This window comes from Petaurus breviceps, unplaced genomic scaffold, assembly GCF_028583685.1.
Source record: "Petaurus breviceps papuanus isolate PSGF00001 unplaced genomic scaffold, PetGlider_PUasm1.0 90925, whole genome shotgun sequence".
Classification (NCBI taxonomy): domain Eukaryota; kingdom Metazoa; phylum Chordata; class Mammalia; order Diprotodontia; family Petauridae; genus Petaurus; species Petaurus breviceps.
In genome coordinates, this window is record NW_027187380.1 from 24877524 (window position 1) to 24894281 (window position 16758).

Sequence of the window (16758 nt, forward strand, 5' to 3'; positions counted from 1 at the left end):
CTCCGGAGAAGAGAAAGGAAGAAAGAAAAGGAAAAGGAAAAAGAAATGGGAGAGAAAGAAAAAGAGGAGCAAACGAAAAAGGCGGACAGATCCGGCCCCTCGAGATGCTTCCTCCTCCTCCTTCTCTTCCTCCTCCCCCCTCTTCCTCCTCCCCTTGCAAATTCTGTCTGCCCCCACGCCCCCAACCCCACCCCCCTTTCCGGGCTGCGGTGAAAACATGGAGACTCTGAATCCGCCCCATGACTAACTCCTGCACCTCGGAGGAGCCGGGACACACACGCGCACATACACACACACACACACACACACATTCACACACACAAAACACTCACACACAGTCTCTCGCACTCTCTGGGCATGCTCAGTCGGCGGGGCCGCTTCAGGCTGCTGCCACCACCACCACCAGCAGCAGGAGTAGCAGTTAGCAGTAGCAGCAGCAGCAGTAGCGGTAGCAGCAGCAGCGGCAGCAGCAGCAGCAGCGGCAGCAGCAGCCGCCGCCGCCGCCGCAGCAGCAGTCGCCCCGCCTCTACCGCGGCCACCACTGCTGAGTCGGAAGCCTGAGCAGAGCAAGCCGGGCTGTCAGTGAGAGTGGAGATCGCGAGGGCGTGCGCGCAGCTGCGGCTTGGGCTCTGGTACCTGGAGCTCCCAGCGGCCAGAGCAGCAGCTCCAGCCGCGCCGGATCGGGCACAGTCTGCTCCTCTCCAGCCAGGACCTCTTGGTCCCCGACCTGGACCTGGGGCTCCTGCCCTTCCTTCTTTCCGGGGAGGGGAGGGAAGGGTGCCCAGCACCTCTTGCTCCCCTCTAGCCTCCCCACTCCCTCGTCGGGCTCCGGCTTTCCCAGGGGAGGCAGGTGGTGGCTTGCGGGGGACCATGGCCGACGTTTTCCCGGCCAACGACTCCACCGCGTTGACTCAGGACGTGGCCAACCGCTTCGCCCGCAAAGGGGCGCTAAGGCAGAAGAACGTGCACGAAGTCAAGGACCACAAATTCATCGCCCGCTTCTTCAAGCAGCCCACCTTCTGCAGCCATTGCACTGATTTCATCTGGTAAGCGCAAGCCCCAGTTGGGCTGGGGTCGGAGAGAGTGGCGGGCGGGGGAGGAGGGAAGTGTGGGGTAAAGGCGGGGCGTGGTGGGGGGAGGGTGGTGGTAGATAGAGGCACTCGTATAGGCACACTCACCAACATACTCACCCCGAGGTGCCCGTGGGCAGTTGCACTTTCACACCTATGCACACTCAACGCCCTGTTACTCAGCTGACTCGCCCATGCACACTCACACTCATGGACACCCCGGGGGAAAGCTGAACAACAGTAATGTGCACACACACACACACACACACACACGCAGGCTGATCCGCCCACAGAGCTTAGTGGCGGAGAAACACCAATGGACACACACTAAAAGATACAAAACACACCCACACCTACTCTCATTCACTTTACTGATACCCCCTTCACGCCATGACAAACCCACTGGCGGGGTCTACACTGACAGTTTCATCTTTGCATTCCCAAGACAGGCTTTGAAGTAGAGGCTGGCACTGCCAAGCATTGACATTTACACACACACAGTGCTGATAAATTCAGGCTGCCCACTTCTACATGCGCACACTCGCACAGGTAGTAGAGTAATGGTGTGTGACTTTGTGGGCCAAGGGAAAAAAAAATTAAAAAGCCAAAGGGAGAAGAGTTTCCCCGATCTTGTCAGGAGAACCGCACACAGGAGAAACTGAGGAGCTGCTGCAACTGTGCTGTCACTCATTCCAAGCCTCCTGTATGCCAGAGGGCGTGTGTTGACTGTATGTGTGTGCCTTTCCTTCCAGTTTATACTGTACTGAACCTTGTTACTCCGCCTACTGTAGCTTATAAGTGCTGGGCACAGAAAGACTACTTTTCCGAGTAAGCAAGCAGAGAGAGAGAGAGAGAGAGAGGAGAAGAGAGGGGAGGGGAGGGGAGAGGGGGAGGGGAGGGGAGAGGGAGAGAGAGAAAGAAACTGTTGCAAGCATGTAAGCATGTGGTGGGGGAGGAGGAGGTGTATTAAAACAGAGCAGGGAAAGGGCAGGAGGCATTTAAAATAGACCCTGTCAACACAAGATTAGGCTTGCAGGTCTGTAGATGAGAAAAGATTCCTTATTTAAGAGAAATGCTATAAGGAATAAAGGCACCTGATAATTATTTAAAACTAAGGATACATCCATTTGGGCATAAGATTGCTGAGTGGGGGAAAGCAGTTCTTCCTCAGTCCCCCCAGATCCCCATCGTTACTTTTTCCATCTTTTTCTGCCTCTTGTTCATAAATGTAGACAGTCTGCAATAGTTTGCCAAATGTAGCTCCTTAAGTCTTATACCCTAAAAGACCTGCTTTCAAACTACATCCTAACTCCAGTCAGCTGTTTTTTGTAGGCATCTTGTCCCCAAGGGGTTAAAAATATAGTAGCCCAGTGTAAATCTGTCAGTGCTGGACAATTGACTCAAATTGGTGGGTTGGTGCTGTCATCCTTCTAAAAAGAATAGCATTAAAAAAAAAAGAAATTAGATCAGAAATCATAATTTGAATGAAGTTATACTCATTGGAATGAATAGTTATAGATTTGAATATATGAAATAAGATAGAGCATCAGGGCAAAGGAAGGCAGGAGATATTTTAAGGGGATGTTTTCTATCTCCATTATTTAATATAGGTATCTTTTGCTTACTTCAGGTTCTTAATGCTTCATTTTTATTGTTACAGCCTTTAAAAATAGAACTCTTCTGCTTAGTTCTGAATTCCAACATACATCATTTAGTTTACATGTTCCTAGTATCAGAGACTAAAGGAACAAAACTCCTCTGTGTTGACAGTCAAAGAAAAATGGACAATAAATTATCCAGACAATTCAAATAATTTCCCTGCCTTGATTGTTACTTCAATTATTTAGATGTTTGTGGTAAAAAAAAAAAATGTTTTCTTTTTCTTTCTTTCTTCCTTCCTTTTTTTTTTTTTTTTTTGCCTTGTATCTTAACAGTTGCTTCAGTTACCACCTTCCCTTATGCTAGTGTGGTCTAGAAGCATTTTCTATCAGTTGGTTTACAGTTTCTGCATTTACCAAAGTTTTTATTTGAGTCTTACAGCAGTGAAGCTAAATATTCATATTTAGTGTGTCATATTAGAAAGCACTCTAAACTAATCTGCATTTCAGAACTAGTTTTAATTCATTTATTTTTGGGGAAGAAATGTTTTACAACTTAATATCTATTTTAAATTGGTGTTATCTTGAAACCATTTCTACTATGGACACAGGTAATATCAAATGATTGCTAAAAAACTATGTCTATACATAAGGTTAACTCAGTAAATATTAAATGATTATTCATCTCAAGTGCAAACAACAGATAGAATGGTTTATTTGTAAAATTGGGTATTTACAGCCAAAATTAAACTTTAAGAAAGTCTGCTTTCACAAATTCTAGGCATTGGAAAGTCAGTATACCCTAAATAAACTTTTAATAGTTTAGTAAGCTTAATTAAGCTGTTTGTAGAGGGAAAAAGTACTACTCAATCTTTAGTGATAAAAGAATACAATTGCTTTTTGTTCCAGTGCGTATACTTTGGAAACAAACAGTAGTAACATTTTTAATGTCATACCTGTAACCTTTTGAAAGCTGAGTATCAACAGTACAGGTAGCAAAGCTGAAAAGTGTGACACTGTAAAATATTTATATAGTGTAGGTCTAGGTTTTGTTTGTGGAAGCATTTTTCCAAAGTTGAATCTATAAAGGTGGGAATAGGAGCATTCACTGCTCTGAAGTGTGTTTTTGCTACAAGACCAGAGCGTTTTATTGGATAATCATTAAATGTATAAGAATAGCCTGCCCCTTATTTTCTTTGAATGTTATTATCCAACACAAAATTTCTTAAGAGATTTTTTTTTTTTCAGGGGGTTTGGGAAACAAGGTTTCCAGTGTCAAGGTAAGTGATGTGATTTTCTTGGCTAGGTATATGTATACTCTTTTAGATTTTGTTTTTAAATCTAATAAAAATGATGAAATCTAGGACGTGAAATGAGTATACCAGACAGGCAAGGTATATCAAGTCAGCTTTTTCCTTACAGGAAAAGTTATGGTTGTCCAACTGATTAAATGCTATGAAATCTGAAGAATGAGTATTTGGGTCTTAAAAAAAGAATTTACAAAAAGAAATAACTCCTAATCTTCATACAGGACAGCATTTCTTCCTTTCAAAAAAACCAAAACTTTATGTATTTTTTTTTCAGGGAATGTTCTTGTCAGAAACTACTGTCTGTGTGTGGGTGTTTAGGAAAATGGATCCACTTTATATTCACTTGGCTTTTCTTTCCTGTTCTTCTTTGTTTTTCATCATTATCTGTTTTACCTATGCACTGAGTTGTACTGATTGCAATTCATTTTAGGTGAAACAGAATTCCTGTGTCAGACTTTTAAAAATCCATTTAAAAATTGCATGTATATTTGATAGTGCACTCAATTTTTAAATGGATTCAAAAGAGTTTATCATGACTGTAGGCCTGAACCCCATCCAGAACCAAGTTTGAACTTACATAATGGAACTGATATGATAGCATCTGTAATATGTTACAGCACTTATATTTTCCTTAAATACTCATCAAATAATATAATACCCCTTAATCATGAAAAAGAAACATTTTTTTGGAATGTGCTTTTGATTAGAACAGCATTAAATTCATGTAGATTTTTCTGATTTTTCAGTTTCCATACCCTATAGAGCATCATTTCTGGCATTTAATAATAATGACTGCCATAGGCTGCTCAGTGTCCAGCACTTGGCATGATTTGGAGACGTGAATAAGAAATGACCAGGCCATGTGGGTAGTTCAAGGAAGAATGATGAACTCCATTTATTGATTCTTAGGACAAGGTTTTTATAGAACAAAAGAGACAAAGGAAGGGGACTCAAGTTTCCTAATCATTACCCAGTCTGTAGTATCCTGGAAGTAGCACAGAATAGATAATTTGATAAGGATTTGTTATCTAGGAGACTAAAGTCTTAGGGTATTGGGGTATAGCCTATTGATCTCAAAACTCAAGTAACATCCTTATAAGTGTAACCCATAACAAAGAACTCAGGAGCTAACTTGACGAAAAGTCGCATCTCAAAGAGATTCTTGTTTTAAAGTTCACTATTAGGATTTAATATCTGAGTTCTGAACCAGGCTTCTTTGGCTCCCCACAAATGACAAAAATAGTCAACCTCTACAAAGAGTTTAAAGTTTGCCAAGCATCATCCATATATTATCTCATTTGATCCTCAACCTCCCCCCCCCCCACCAAAAACAACAAACAAACCCTAGAAAGCAGGTGCCACTATCCCCATTTTACAGATAAGGTAACTTAGGCTAAGAAATTTATTTGAGTTGTCCAAGTAAGTAAGTTAGTAAGTATTTGAGACAGTATTGAATTCAGGTCTTCCAGCCTCCAAGTCTGATAATCCATCTGCTATTCAGTTAGCTACCTTTACTTATGTGAGTTATGCATATTGTAATAAATTAATAAAATTAATAAATTATTATAAATAATAATGTTTATTATTATGTATATATAAACTAATAAAACCTTATTAGCCCACTCTCTATCTAGTCCCTTTATCAAATACTTTGTGATGATTTACTAAACTTTAAATTATGAAACCACATGTTCCCATTCAGGATATCAGTTTTATCTATTAGCTGTGTGTTAAATGCTTTTGACAATTCAGAAGAAGACATAGACAGTGGAATTTTATTACCTTGTTAAATTGTATATATTCTTAAAAAAACAAGCTGAGCATACTAGAAGCTCATAATTTCATAGAAGTATTCATGGCATAGTAGATAAACAGCTGGCTTCAAAGTTAGAAAGACCTGAGTTCCTTCCCTGTCTCTAATATATACTGGCTAGGTGACCCTGGACAATTCACTTAACCTTGAAGTGCTTTAGGAAATTCTATGAAACTTTAAGTTCCAGAGTAGCTATAGATTGGCATTGGTAGAGAGAGTTTCCTACATGAATGAAAGCACAAATCTAGAAAAGAAAAATCCCATTTTTTTGGTCTTTGATATGTTGATATATTTGTTTAATGGCTATTAAATTAATAATAAAAAATTAAAAATGAATTAGTAGAGATAAAAAAAGAAATATTTTGACCTGAAAATAGTTTTTAAGATTATTTGTTTTATTAAGCAAATTATTGAAAACAGCTATAACAAGACAGAAATACTATGTTTCCTTTTTTAAAATTCAATTTTCTCATAGTACTATTTTCATAATCAGTTACATTTTTTTTTTAAGTAATTGGGGTTAAGTAACATGCTCAAGGTTACACAGCCAGGTGTTTCTGGGTGGGTTCTAAGTGTCTGAGCCTGGATTCGATCCCAGTTCATCCCACTCTTACTCACTGTGCTACCTGGCCGTCCCTATCAGTTACATTTTCAAAACCCCATGATAAAGTGAGTCCCATTTCTTATATTCACTCTGTAATCATGGTTTAGATTTGAGTATACCCTTATGTGATCATTCCCTAATATCTGCACTCTCTTACAAAAAAAATATTTTTTAAAGTCATAGTGAATTATTCTTTGGGGAGTTAACAGTATATATCTAGGCAAATATTTTTTAAGAAAGGGGAGGATAATAATTAGATACTATGCTAGTCTCTTAGTGTAGATTAAAGGAAGAGAAGAAGCAACCATTTTCCTAAGTCAGGGAATTTGATTTTAATAACAGAGGCTTGGCTTTTTGGCATTGTATGATTTGAGTGAACCAAAGTGCTGAAGTTAGCCTGTTTTAAGTCTACTGCATCTGATTCAGTGCAATATAGTAGTGAGTCTCGATGGTGTGGATCTGAGATTTGATTGGTTCTCTAGGGCACCTTGTTAAGAAAACAATTAATTGAGTAGATTATGGACAATTGGATTCTTCTCTGCTTTTCACATCTAAGAGAAACTTAGCACAGCTACCAGAATCATTAGATACACTCTAAGATCCTGAATCTTAAGAGTATTTTATCTAGGAATTAGAAAAGAACCTCATTAGAATGTTGTTTGATCTATAGGACAACATTATAAAATGACTGTAATGAATGTATTAGGAGTTTATTTTGTGTGTAAGTTTAACTCATGGCAACCCTGATACATGAAAATCTGGACTGAAAAAAAATGAGAGGAATTACTTTGCTTTACACAAATATTCTTTGTTTTACTGAAGGAGTACCACATCAGTGCTTTAAATTATGAACTTCTCTCCTGCTTTTAACCTAGGCTTTGCTTTGAGCAAGACTCTTTGGCATGACATCTCTAGTGTGTAAAGTGAGGCACATCTGTTTTTAATATAGAATTTTTAGTCTTCTCTGTGTCTCTCTGTCTCTAAAACACACATACAACTTATGATTTCAATAATGTTGGGAACTCATGGGTACAGTATTTTCCTCCAGTGATACAGAAAAGCAACTCCTTTCCACCACTAGTTTTAGAGAGTTCTCTATCAACAGAGTGGTTAAGTGAGATTTGCCCATGGTAACACAGCCTATATGTTTCATTCTATGGACTTGAATCCAGGTTCTCTTGATTTTCAGACTGACTATCTGTTAAGCTTCACTGTCTCTCATGTCATTATGTAATTTACATTTTATGGGAGAATAGTGGCTATATAGTGAATTTTCTAGTCAGGAATACTTGATTCACATCCATTCTCTGATCCATATCTGTATGACCCTGGGGAAGTCACAACCTTCCAGAACCCCTGGCAACTTCTTAGACTATAAATTACAGAGTAATTAGTCAGTCAATCATCAAGCATTTATTAAGCTTTTGTGTCGGGCACTGTGCTAAGCGCTGGGAATATAAAGAGAAATAAAGTCCTTACTCTTTTGGAATTAACAATCTAACAGGGGAAGCAACATTCAAACAACTATATGCCAACAAGAGATATGCAGGATAAATAGGAGATAATCTCTGAGAAAGGAACTAGCAGTAAAGAGAACCAGGAAAGGCTTCTTGTAGAATGTGGGATTTCAGCTGAGATCTGAAGGAACCAGGAAGTGGAGACAAGGAGAGATAGAATTCCAAAAATTTATTCTATAGGAATGGCAGTAAGTCTGAATTTTTGAAGGAAGTATCCTCACTTGGAGTTCCTTATACAAGTAAAATCATACGTCCATATCCCCGTCCCCAAACTATGATTGCTCATTTATGTATTACATGATACACAATATAACAAATCAATTGTACACATAAATAAACTGGCATTTAAATAGAGACTCTTACAGCTGATCTAATTAATCCCTATATCCTTGTCCATAAATGAGGCTAAACCATAAAATCTAATGTTATTGTTACCCAATAAAAGCTAAATAGCAATTAAGAGAATAGTGGTTGAAGAAAGAATAGAATTTTAATCCTTAAAACTGACTTTATACTTTATGGCATCTTACAGGATAAACCTGTGCAGTGAAGGGGAAATATTATCTTTCAGAAGCCTGAAATAGTCTTTCCTTCTTTCCCTTCTTTAAATAAGACAGAAGTGGAAGCTGGAATTTTTTTCCCCTGTAGTTCTATGTAACAAATTATTTCCATTGGTTTCATAACAGCTTAACCTAACGTAATTTACCTAGTCTTCTTATTTATGTTGTAGCACAGGTATACAACCCTGAAAACTGATCTCTCCTGTGCAACTTACACAGGAGGATCCTGTTGTGAGATGCTTACTCTGTGAAAACAGAGAAATGAAGAGCAGTTGACTCAGCAAGCAGCAGTCAGTGAGTTTAGACTCTGATGAAATGAAATATATTTTTGAAGTAGTTTCCAAAGGTGAAGTATGTGCCTCATTTTAGTTACAATCACCTCTGTGATATGCCTCATTTTGTCACTTTCTGATTTTGGTACAGTTTAGAGATCTCAGTAAGACCTTGTGTTTGTTTATATTGCTTAATTCTCCAAACATCCTTTTCTCACCATTCAGTTGAGGGAATAGAGATATGGTGAGAATGGGTGACTTGTCTAGGAGGATTATGGAGCTGACATCTAGGGATCCTGGTATATTTGGTCTCAATACACTGGTATCTAAGAGCTGTTGTCACAAAACATTGCTGTATGTTATAATGTAATGATTAAATGATTGGGTTATTTTCTTCTTTCCTCCTGGGGTAGTGTAGTTGAAACAGTATGATCTGCTTACTCTCATCCACTTTCTCCTCTTTAGGGTTAGCAAAACCAAAAATTGTCTCTAGTTACACAGAATAGAAACAAACCCTGAAAATGTAGCCTGATTATTGGATGTGCAGATTTGCAACTTTTAAAATTCACTATTATTTATCCCTTTACCTGGGCATTATTATTTGTCTTTTTGTGTTTGTTTTTGTCATGTTTGCTTACCAGCATCACAATTCATTTCAACAAATATTTATCAGGTACTTAGGTGTAGGTCAAATAAAAAGAGTCCTCACTTTGAAAGAATTTCCATTGTTCGATCAAGGTTCAGGCCTGCTTTACCAGGGTCCATTTAACTAAGACTTCTTAAAGAGACAGCATTAAAATAAAATTCTGCCACCTGACCATTCATCAGTTGGAGTTGATTGTTTTTAAATGATCAAAACATGGGTGGTCAGAAACATTCACTGGCTTTAGAGATTGCTGTTCTGTTATGTTCTTGTCTTGAATCATCTCACTGCTAAGAATTTAGTAGGTATTGTTACTTAACTTATACCTTGAAGTGAAGTTCTGTGGTTAACAGTTCTAAGAGAAATCTATTACTTCCCTCTCTTCCTGTTAGTGTGTGTTTTAGTTTAAAAGCCAGTAGACCTTTCCACTAGCTACTGTGAGTAAAGGGGTGTTTCATGTTTGATCTACAAGAACCAAAAACAGTGTTTGATAGAGGAACAAGTTCAGTTTGTAGCAGAAAAGGTATCACATTTAGTATATCTGAATTGAGAAACTTAATGAAAAATAAGGTGATCTAAAGTTAGTTGGGAACTTGTTTCAGATATAATAAAATTCCAGAGTAATAAAGAGAATAAAATAATTTTAATCAAGTACAAGGGAGAAAAAAAGGTTCTTAGAGTCTTCAATAATGCAAAGAGATAATAAATAATATTACTAAGAGGAAATGTGAAACTAACTGCCTTCTGTGAAAATCTTTAAAAATGGTGTGTATCTTTCTGGGTTGGTTTACCTTAGACTGTAGCAAACTGTGGCAATGTATGATCATTTTCTTTTTCTTTGGTATTTTTTAATATCACCAGAATTTCTTCCAGTATCCCCCCCCTTTCTCTTCCCAGAAAACAGTCCCATATAACATTATTATTTTTAAAAGGAAAAAAGGATTAAAAACCTGAAATACATCCAAATAGTCTGAAAATATATGCAGCATGTCATGCTTCAGTACATCTGTGGACCTTCTATTTCAGCAAGGGTGTAAGATGGGAGTTTATTTCTCTTCCTCAGGGTCAGACTTATTTGTTGGAATTTTATAGTATTCACTTTTGACTGTGGTGATTTATTCCATTTATATAGTTTTAATCATAGTGTATATTGTTTTCTTGACTTTGCTTACTTCTCTGTCATGTAAATCATGTCAATCTTTCCATGCTTTTCTGTATACTTTGTATTCCTCATTTCTTACAGCAGAATAATATTACATTTCATTCATGTACCATAATTTATTTAGTCTTTCCCCAATCAGTTTGTTGCTAATTCTTTACTACCATAAGAAGTGATGCTATGAGTATTTTGGTGTATTTAAGAACTTTCTTCTTTTCAATTACCTTCTCAGGATATAAGCTTAGGTTCTAGTTCAAAGAGCATGAATATTTTAGCCAATTTATTTGCATAATTCCAAAGTGCCTTCCAAAATGGTGCTGTCCACCAACCTCTCCAACATTGATTATTCCCATATTTTGTCATCTTTTGCCAATTTACTAGATATAAGGTAAAACCTCTGGGTTATTTTCATTGATATTTTATTATTAATGCTTTGGAGTATTCTTTCATATGGTTGTTTGAAAACATTTTACAATTCTTTAAAAGCTGTTCATATTTTTGGATCACATATTTATTGCAGAATGGATTTTGATCTTTTATATAAATATATTGGTTTATGAATCTTGCATGTCAAACCCTCATCAGAGAAATTTGATGTAAAAATAATTTTCCCCCATTTGGACACTTTCCTTATCAATTTTGTCTGTACAAAGGCTTTTTAGTTTCATGTACTCAGTATCTATTTTATCTTTTATAATTGTTTCTGTCACTTGTTCACATCTATACCCATCGTTATGAATGGCATATGATTTGATTCTCTGCTGATTTTTTTTTTAAAGTAATTGGGGTTAAGTAACTTGCTCAAGGTTACATGGCCAGGTGTTTCTGGGTGGGTGCTAAGTGTCTGAGCCCGGGATTCGATCTCCAGGTCTTCTCAACACTGGAGCCGGTGCTCTTACTCGCTGTGCTACCTGGCCGCCCCTCTGCTGATTTTTTTAATGGTGTGATTTTTAATATTATGGTCAGATACATATCCATTAAGAATTTATTGTGGAATATATTATAAGGTATTGGTCTTAGCCTAACTTTTTCCATACTGCTTTCCAGTTTTTCCCAGCAGTTTTTCTTTGTTTTGTTTTTGTTCTTTGTTTTTTGGAGGGCTGTTGATATTAAGTAACTTGCCCAAGGTTACATGGCTAGTTTTTTTGTGTGGGTGTTAAGTGTCTGAGGCCAGAACTGAACTCAGGTCCTCCTTACTCCAGGGCTGGTGCTTTACTCACTGCACCACCTAGCCACCCCAAGTGTTTCTTAATCAAATAGGGAGTTCTCCCTACCCCAACCTTTCTAGCTGTTGAAAGGAAAACTCTTTGGGCTTTCACTGATTAAAGAGGCAAAACTCCGAACAAAGAGAGTTAAAAGGAGAGTTTATTATAAGTAGGTCAAGGTAGCAACTACTTGTTGGTTGATCACTGTAGATCAGTGTTGGGTAAGAGATGGAGCCAGCTTTTACTGATTACTTTCATAATGAAATAAAGACAATGAGGATAGGTCTGTATCAGCAAAAGATCTTAGTTTGCTTGTATCTTAGTTTCTTCCCAAGGTAGGAGCATGTGTCAGTTCCCAGGTACAAACAAATAAGGGGTTACTTGACTAAGTGATAGATATCAGGGGACTGCCTCCCCCTGGCACTGATTGACAAACATGTTTGGTAACAGTGGGTCACTGAGACAGCATAACTTTCAATACAGTTTTCTTACACGTTCTACTTCGTATACTTCCCCACATAGTCTGAGACCCGGTGACATTGTACTTCTTGATGTTTCCCAAACATAGTATTTTCATCTCTTGACTCCTAACATGTTTCCTGGATGTTCCCCATGCATGGGATGCTTTCTCTCATTTTCACCTTCTGACTTCTCTGGCCTCCTTCAATATATATTGCTTCAGATATAATTCGACTTTCTACAGGATATCTTTCTTGATCCCCTTTAATTTTTATTCTGTATATAACTTGTTTGTACTTGGTTGTTTGCATGTTGTTTCCTCTATTAGCCTGAGTTCCTTGAGAGCAGAGACCATCTTTTGTTTTTCTCTATATTCCAAGCACTTAGCAAAGTGCCTAATGTAGGCTTAACTGATTCTAAGTAATCTATGCTTTCTAGTTTATTAAATACTGAGGTTTGGAGTCACATCATTTCTGATTTTTTCATGTTCTGTTGATCTACATCTTTATTTTTCAACCAGTTACCAGCTTGTGTTGATGAAGTTTTGATTCCTCCTCTGTCTTTACCTCTCTTCATTCTTTCTCTTGATACTTTTAGTATTTCCTTTTTTCCAAATTATGAAGTTATTTCATTGATTTCTGTAAAGCATTTTTTGATAGTTTGGTTGGTAGGATTATAACTGTAAATTAAGTTTTGTTGTATTGTCATTTTTGTTCTATTGACATAGGCCAGTTATGAGCACTGAGTATTTCTCTAGATATTTAATTCCTCCAATTGTTCACTATTTCTTTAAGGCATACTTTATAATTTAATCTATGCAAGTATTTTGGGTTCTTTGGTAGATTGGATCCTAAATATTTTGTGCATCCAGGGTGGCATACAGAAAAAAAAAGTATAAAACAGTTCTGTCCAATTCCAGTGTTAGGATCTGGGAAGACAATTTTATATTCTTGGCTTTGAATACAAAATGAGCTAGTTTTAGTTCTGCTTCTGAGGGCCCTTCTAAGCCTTAGATGACATCAACAAGACAGGATCTTGACTTTTCTAATAACTAGATATTGACCTTGGGCAAATCACTGCTGTGAGCCCCAGAGGGGGTTTATTTTTTTCAGCTATAAAATGAAGAGATTGTACTAGATGGTTTTCCTGTTCTATGATCCTGCGAGACTAGTCTTACTAAGTTTTGTGTCAGGGGAGAGGGAGGTTTTTTTTTTTTTTTCATTTGTTAATCTGATAAAATTTGTTCATATCATAAAGGAAAAACTTTTGACCACTAAAGTGAACTGGGACAGCTCATCCACCAGAATGTTGGAGCAGCAAGCACCCCAGCATCCCCAGGGTGGCTGCCAACACAGGTTCTTAGATCTGCTTTGTTAAAGGCAAGCAAATTAAAATGGGTTAACAAGTGTACTTTAATCAGTCAAACATATATCATTTGCCTAGTTCAGGGGGAAAAGGTCAGCACCCCAAACTTAAGAGTATATGGACAGAAGTTACAAGACAGAGAAACAGATCAAGCAGACAGGCTTCCAAACTGTCCAACCATTACATCCATACCAAATCACAGTTACCAGAGAGGGAAGCATCAACATCTGGGTTTTCAAAGCCAGGGGGCTGTCAAGGGCTGCCCAGAGTCTCATCTAGTCAAATCACACAATACTTCGCAAAGTGAGCCCCAAAGCACCCCCAAAGCCTCACATCAGGGATTATATAGCCTTCTCCTGGGGTCAGAGAATGTAACCACCCTCTTGACCCACTGCTCATCAAGGTGTGGGCATTCCTGAAAACCAAGCCTCCTGCCACAGGCTCCATGTGACCACATTTAGCCTATTAGGGAGCAGAGTATATATTCAAATCAAGGAAGGTTCTCTGAGTCTCTTAAGCCTATCAAAGGGCCTAGGGGCAGGGAAGATCTTTAAATTTGCATTTCCATTACAAATGTCAGGCCTTGAGGCAAGATGGAACTAAGATATACTGTAAGCTCTGCTGTCCCAGTTCACTGGGTGACCTTTGGAAAAGAATTTAATCCCTCTGGGGCTCAGTTACATCTCTTATAAAATGGGCAGATTGGGAATAGATCATAGGTGGTCTATAAGATCCCATCCAACTCAACATTTGGTCATTATGTATTTCTAAATTTTTTTTACTCAGCAATATAAAGAAGATAATCTGGGGGGCAGCTAGGTGGTGCAGTGAATAGAGTACTGGCCTTGGAGTCAGGAGGATCTGAGTTCAAGTTCGGCCTCCAACACTTAACACAAAATAGCTGTGTGACCTTGGGCAAGACACTTAACCCCAATTGCCCTACCTTTCCCCTTTCAAAGAAAAAAGAAGATAATTTGTATAAATTGCTTAATTGTACCTTGTGATTTTCTTATGCATTATTTGTAGAAACCTTGCTATTATTGCCTTATATAATCAGGATAACCAGGACTGACTTTTTATATAGGTTAACTTGGTAATTGTTTTCGTTGTGCAATATGAAGGGCACAAAATATATCCTTGCCAACTAAGCTACCCTTTCCCAATTTCTCCCTCTTCCCCCTCCCCTACATTCATGTCTAAAGTTTTCACATTAGTTACTTTTTTAGGTTAAGAGATTGAAAACACTCTTAAGAATGCAAATCTTATCTCTAAGGTATAACCTTACTTTGTCAGGTGAGGGCAGCTAGGTGACACAATGGACAGGGTACCAGGCCCAGAGCCAGGAAGATTCTTCAGGAGTTCAGATCTGGTCTCAGACTCTTACTGGCTGTGTGACTCTGGGCAAGTCACTTAATCTGCCCAGAGTCACTGTTTTGCCTTGGTTCTTCATCTGTCAAATGAGTTGGAGAAGGAAATGGAAAGCCATTCCAGTATCTTTGTCAAGAAAACCCCAAATGCAGTCACAAAGAATCAGACATGACTAAAAAATGACTGAACAACCACTTTGGTTGGAAAGGTCTATTTTTAGTTCAATTCATTTCAATTTAGTAAATATTTATTAAGTACCTACCATGTGCCAAGCACTGTTCAAAAAGAGACTAGGGGTTTACAGCCTGAAGAACAACACAATTTGCAAACAAATATATACAAAGCAAGTTATTTACAGGATAAATAGAAAATAACTAGCAGAGGGAAGGCACTAGAATGAAGAGGGGTTGGGGTAGGCTCCCTGTAGATGGTGACATCTTAGTTAGGACTTAAAAGAAGCTAGGGAGGTTAGTAGTTAGAGCGGAGGGAGAACATTCCTGGCATGGGGGACAGCCAAAGAGAATTCCTTGGGGAGCAGATCTTTGAGCTAATAAGTGGCAGAAGAAGAATCCTAAGGGGTGTTCTGATCCCAAATCAGATAAACTTTCTATTCTACCAGTGTCTTACGACTTGTGGGAAAGGATTGGGCTTCCCTCCATTTGATGGGCAAGCTGTGGGGTAGCCTGCATCTTTTATGCTTCTTGAGACAATTTGTCATAGGGGAACATGAAAATGATGTGTTCTTACTTTGTGGAATACAAGGGCTGTGTGGAGAGAAAGTTAATCCCAGTGTCTCCTGGGAGCAAGTCATTCTATGGGCATTCAGTTTCCTACAAGAGTACCTGAGATTCAAAGCTTCTTGACTAGGCAGGAACAGAAGTCAAGGGATATTTTGACATTTTGGGAATTCCATTTAGCAGCACATCTTGCCATCTTCATGAACCTAACCTCTAGCCAACGATGTAAAAAATTCTGGGATTTTATATGCTACTAGGAAAAGAGAGGAGGCATATTAAAAGAAAAAGGAAGGGACTGGAAAGATTCACATTTTCTTGTAAATAAAATTTTATTTTTCCAAATACATGCAAAGATAGTTTTCAGCATTCATTTTTTATAAGATTTTGAGTTCCAAATTTTTCTCTCTTCCCTGACCCCTCCCTAAGATTGCATCTCCGATATATCCGATATAAATTATATATGTGCAGTCACATTAAACACATTTATAGATTAGTCATGTTGTGAAGAAGAAACACAGCAAAAGTGAAAAAGCACCAAAAAACAACAAAAAAATTAAAATAGTATGCTTTGATCTTCATTCAGACTCTGTAGTTCTTTCTCTGGTTGTCGATAGCATTTCCCATCATGAGTCTTTCAGAATTATCTTAAATCATTGTATTGCCGAGAAGAGTTAAGTTTATCATAGCTGATCATTACACAGTGTTGCTGTTAACTGTGTACCTGTTCTTATTCTGCTCTCTTCACTCAGCATCAGTTTGTCTAAGTCTTTGAGGTTTTTCTGAAGTCAGCCTGCTCATCATTTCTTTTTTTTTTTTAATGCTTTATTAACTTCTGATTTACATCATTCGTTTCCTCCAGATTTTGAGTTACAAATTTTCTCCCTGTTTTTCCCCTACCCACAGCCCCAAAATAGCAGTCCCACAGTATATCCCCTCCTCTAATCTGCTCTCTCCCATATTTTCTCCCATACCCCTTTCTATTTTTCCAGTGGATCTCTATGCCTCAGTGCCTGTATATCTTATTTCCCAATTACATGTAAGATGGTATTAATAATAGTATATATATATATATATATAT

The 16758-nt window shown here is 38.1% G+C and overlaps 1 protein-coding gene across 3 annotated transcripts in view; it reads left to right on the forward strand.

The window, feature by feature from the left end:
* The first annotated feature begins 422 nt into the window (after nt 1-422).
* The window catches only part of PRKCA (protein kinase C alpha), a 539987-nt gene continuing 523651 nt past the window's right edge, over nt 423-16758 (forward strand). For 2 of the 3 annotated variants that reach the window (XM_069076600.1, XM_069076601.1), the window contains exons 1-2: nt 423-1046; nt 3917-3948. In XM_069076600.1, coding sequence (XP_068932701.1) covers nt 871-1046; nt 3917-3948 — 208 coding nt within the window. In that variant the 5' untranslated portion in view covers nt 423-870. The remainder of the gene's footprint in view (nt 1047-3916; nt 3949-16758) is intronic. The other variant, XM_069076602.1, reaches the window with a different exon arrangement.